Source organism: Nestor notabilis, unplaced genomic scaffold, assembly GCF_000696875.1.
Source record: "Nestor notabilis isolate BGI_N333 unplaced genomic scaffold, ASM69687v1 scaffold1054, whole genome shotgun sequence".
Classification (NCBI taxonomy): Eukaryota; Metazoa; Chordata; class Aves; order Psittaciformes; family Psittacidae; genus Nestor; species Nestor notabilis.
The window spans coordinates 40,780-45,497 of record NW_009924005.1 but is presented as its reverse complement, the minus strand read 5'-3'; the positions used below and the strand labels follow the sequence as shown (position 1 = coordinate 45,497).

The 4,718-nt window shown below is 41.6% G+C and overlaps 1 protein-coding gene across 1 annotated transcript; it reads left to right on the top strand.

The window, feature by feature from the left end:
- Positions 1-249: 249 nt before the first annotated feature.
- On the top strand, positions 250-1,404 carry SPERT (spermatid associated). The gene is made up of 2 exons (XM_010012418.1): positions 250-759; positions 919-1,404. Exons 1-2 carry the CDS (start codon positions 250-252, stop codon positions 1,402-1,404), a joined length of 996 nt encoding a protein of 331 aa, XP_010010720.1.
- Positions 1,405-4,718: the final 3,314 nt, after the last annotated feature.

Sequence of the window (4,718 nt, the reverse complement as noted above, 5' to 3'; positions counted from 1 at the left end):
GTTTCTGATGTATTCGTTTCAGAGTCAAAGGGGCAACACAGACAACTGTGGGAACTGACTTATTTGTTCATGTACTTTAATTTTGAACATGAATTTTGTCAGTAACTCTGTGCATTTGTATTCCCTTTTCTTTCAGTCCTGATCACACTTCTCCAACCACTCTGCGTCACCTACTCCTTGCCAGAGGAGTCCTGGAAGTCCTGGATAAGTCTTTTCACACAGTCCTCCTCAATTTAGTAAAGAAAGGCCATGTCTGCTTTTGATCTGGTGAATCAAAGCATGCAGCATGCAGAGCCTGAAGTAGAATTTATCGCCCCATGGATGAAAGTGAAGGATGATATGTTTGTCTTTGTGGATGGTAAATGGGTGAATGCGATCTGCTGCCAGCCATCCTTTCCTTCCCAGAAAGTCTTTAGCAAGAAGGCACAGAATGAGTGGAGCATCTGGGAGGAGAACAGAGCACTCTGGGAGGAAAACCAAGTCCTCCGGATAGAAAACAGGATGCTCTGGGAAGAAAACAAGGCTCTACAATGTCAGCAGTCACAGAACAAAGCTGTCCAGGTTATTTACAGTGATGCCATTCAGCAAAGCATCCAGAAGGAAAATAAGCCATTCTCATTCTTCCAAGAGAGGAATATAGGCTTTCAGATCAGCTCAAGCAACAAAACCCTCCAGGCATTCCAGGAAAAGAAAAGAGCCTTAGGGGATTTCCAGCAGGATAATAGAAAAGTCCACATTACCTGGAAAGACCAAAAAGCTGTCACAGAGAGCAAAGATGCCAGCTCAGACCTTCAGAAGGACACTTGTGCCATCACATTCAATGAGGAGAGCAAAGATGCCAGCTCAGATCTTCAAAAGGACATCTTCACCGTGACATTTGATGTAGACAGCAAAGAAGCCAGCTCAGATTCTCAGAAGGATACTAACACCATCACAGTCAATGAAGATAGCAAAGATATCAGCTCAGACCTTCAGAAGGACACTGGTGCCATCACAGTTGGGGAAGAAGGTAACCCTGGCCAAGCCCCCCAGCAGGAACATGGAGCTAAAAACAAAAACCCCACTGCAACCCAGGATAAGACCATGTCTGCCCCAAGCATGCAGAGTGAGTATGAAATCCTCCGGGCTCTCCAGGACTTACATGAGCTCCTCTACGTTTTCCTGAAAGTGAACCATCATATCACTGGGGAGAAACCAGGCTGTCATGTTCTCTATGATGTGAACAGAGCCTTCCAAGAAGATTACAATAAACTGAAGCTGCAGCTGAATGCTGTGAAAAACACTGTGTCAGACATTACAGCTCAAATGGAAATGTTGGAAAAGGAGCTCATTACCATCACTTGCCCAATGTATGAAGAAACAGGACTGAACCTGGCACCTGGGCATCAGTTTGGAGAGATGTGAAGCTAAGATCTGTTAGTTCCATTTCTCGGAAAGCTTCTCTCCTTGCTTCAGGGAACCTAATAAAATCCCATTAAAGCCTGAAGATACCTGGGGTACATTGTGTTATTCTGAAACTTTCTTACATTACTTAGAAGTATTTCACCTTCTGATTATACAGTGTGGGTGACTGTCATGAATTTGCCTAGTGTCGGGAAGCCAATTCTCAGCATTTTTTTAACGTTTCTGATAATAAGGCCTAGATTTTAAAAAGACAGTTAATGCTTTTCACACTTAAATTGAGGTACTTTATGTTGACCATATTTTTCAGAGGGATGTGCCCTTCCTGAAAATGAACATCCTAACTGCGAGCTGAATTTGGATGCCGGTGGTCCCTTGCTTTCTTACGGCTGGCCAAGTTTAATGGCTGAACTGTGTTTTCTGCCCCACACCAGCCTTCCCTATTTCGTATAGGGTAAGCAGTGGATCATGGAAAATGTAGTCTCCCAGGTGAGACAGGTCCATGAAAGACAATGGGACACAGAAAATCACAGTATATATGCCATATATATATACACGCACTTACACATTCTAGCTGTCTCCTTTTCCCAGTCCCACATTCCCACTTAAATTGTTATATCTTTCCCTTGTTTCTCTTCTTCAGAAAGGAATTCATGTCTTGACTCAGAGTATAACACAATCATAAAGCAAACATCTCCCTCCAGAACAGCATGTCCCTTTCTGCCTTGGTTATTTGTAAATTTCCTTCATTGTTTTGTACCTTAATTAGGCTTAATTCTTCTCAAATTGCCTTGTTTTGGTACACTCGAATAATCCTACTGATTTCAAGTGAGATGATTATTTGCTAATAAATGACACTTTTAGGATGAAGTGTGTATAGGAAAGACTGCTTAGTGTTTTATTTATGGCTCACTGCTAAAAGAAAATTCCTGTAGACTTTGGTAGTCTTTTTAGACCAAGTCTTCTTTGTGGCCAGGGATCAAGTGTATCATTGTCTGGAAAGAATCATGTGTAGTTATGGAGCTAACAGTTTTCTAGCCTGGAGGAACACTGATATTTCTAGTGGTACCACAGTGCAAGGGAAAGGGCAATGCCCTGACCCTGCACAGCAAAAGCCCCTGGGCAGCTCTATGAGTCTGAGCTGTCTTTCTGAAATCTTCCATTGGGCTTCGAGAGCTGAAAGCAGGACTACATGTCTCTCAAGAGCTTGCTGTCACATGCTGAGGACTGGGCTGGGCTAAGGCCGATACCCTCACCAGCACTGCTCCATCACCCAGTGCAGGCAGGTGGGGAAGGGCTGACCTCCTCTGCACCTTGCCCCTGCTGCTGCGTATCTTAGGACATTTACACCTTGTCCTTGCAGCATCTTTTTTTGATATGCTCATGTTTAAAAACGTGGTCTACTCTCACTTGTGTGGCCGGAGTGTCTGGAAATGCATTTTCCTCTGTCTTGGACATCCCTAATGCAGTGCAATTTGTTGCAATCTTTCAGGCAGAATACAGGAATCTTTAGGTAATCTAACAAGACAGGCGCAAAGAGACTTCTGCAGAGCAATTGCAGGAGCATTATTGTAAAGCAAAGTGAAGGTCATGATGAGGTTTACGTTTTGCAATAGGACCCAAGAAACAGGATGTCACTCTAGTCTATAGGTCTCTTAAGTGATGTGGCACCAAATTACCGAAAGGAGTGAAGAAATTGTTTCCTACAGAAGCCTTTGGCTGATTTTAAAGCCAACAGCTCTAAAATACTACCACCGTTCCCTGAAGTGATATTCATCCCACCTGCATGGAGATGGAGGCACTTAAATGAAAGTGGTAATTGACAGCTGTGGCCACCTAGGCTGGTTTCTGCAAATGATGGAGGAAGGCAGCCTTGCCAGAGGGACCCTCTCCAAGTCTTTCCCTGTTGTCTTCTAGCTTTTCAGCCTTTCTATGCCTGTGGGTTAATATTTTTGTTGTTGTTTTGAGTGCACAAGGTAAAATCACAAAACTTTCAAATTTTCAGAAAAATGTAGTTGATGGAAATGTTTTCTAAATGTAAATTGAACATGTTCCTTTTGATCATGGGCTATGCCAAAGCTCTAACATACATCTTTGATCTTATGGTAGTGTCTGGAGAAATTATGGGATTCTAATATGGAATAATAGATTCTCATCAAGACTTCTAGCTTTAGGAAATTGTTTAATCTCCATTCTCTGTGGCTCTTTCTTTGATGCAGCTGTGACTGAAGGGTCCCAAGTTCTGGGAAAAACAGCTCACCAGCTCAGAACAAAGCTGATAATGTAAATTGTGCATGAAGTTTTAATTTTATTCTGTAAATAAATATTCCATTAACATCCATCTGTTAAAAGTCAGGTAAAACATTTTCAAAACCTCCATTGCTATGACAAATGTGACTGTATCATAAATAGTGATGGGGTGGTGGCATGGGAGGACATTCAAGTGTAAAGTACAAAGCACATTTTAAGAAGCAAGGAAGGTGTTAACATTTAATTACAATGAAAGGAACCTTGTCTGATTGTTTCAGACAGACAGTACTTTCATTTGTGTAGTGTTTGCATTATGCAAAACGCTTTCTCTGATCACCGTCTCCAAGATCACTACTAATTATAGCTCATTAATTCACTTAAAATACAAAAACATTTCCAGTGATGAAGGTCATTACTGAACAATGCCCAAGCCTCTTCCTTAACATGTTTTTATTTCAACAGGCTATTTTTGAGTACTCATCTTCCCTTGGTCTATCTGGTACTGCACTGCCAACAGTGTTAAAGATTATACTGCTCAGGAAGAGACTGATGAACCCTATCAGGTTTTCTAAATTACCCTTTGAGGAGTATGAAAAGGTTTAAGTGCTCTTAACCCATAGCAAATTTTAACTATTTTAAGTAATCAGAGATTTCATGGGCACTGCAAAAGAGCACTTGACAAAGAAGCAGCTAGATGATTGGAATAGGTTTCACCGATACTCAAAGTATAAAACTCTCTCAGCTAGAGATCACAAACAGGTTCCTTATATATTCTTTAACATCCTGGAAGATGAATTGTAAAAGTCCTAATTTAATTATGAAAGAATGGAACAGTTATTTTCTATGGGACACACGTAGGGGATGTTTAGAGGTAGTCCATTGCTCTCCGCCTCCAAGATGGAACAAGCAAGGAGAAATTGCAATTCTTCAAGGTACTATCAGACTTGAATGCGACCTTCCAGTGTTCTGCTATTCCACCTATGTTCCTCATTTGTAGGAAATCTGCACCATATGTGCAAACTCTTACTGCTTGGTGGAAGCTAGCCTTAGGCATAAAATCGCATGCC

What these genes read in the sequence shown, in the direction of transcription:
- SPERT (XM_010012418.1), top strand. Translation starts at nt 250, where the DNA reads ATGTCTGCTTTTGATCTGGTGAATCAAAGCATGCAGCATGCAGAGCCT. An exon ending in CCTGGAAAGACCAAAAAGCT is followed by an intron (nt 760 to 918) that starts GTCACAGAGAGC and finishes GATTCTCAGAAG; the next exon opens with GATACTAACACCATCACAGT.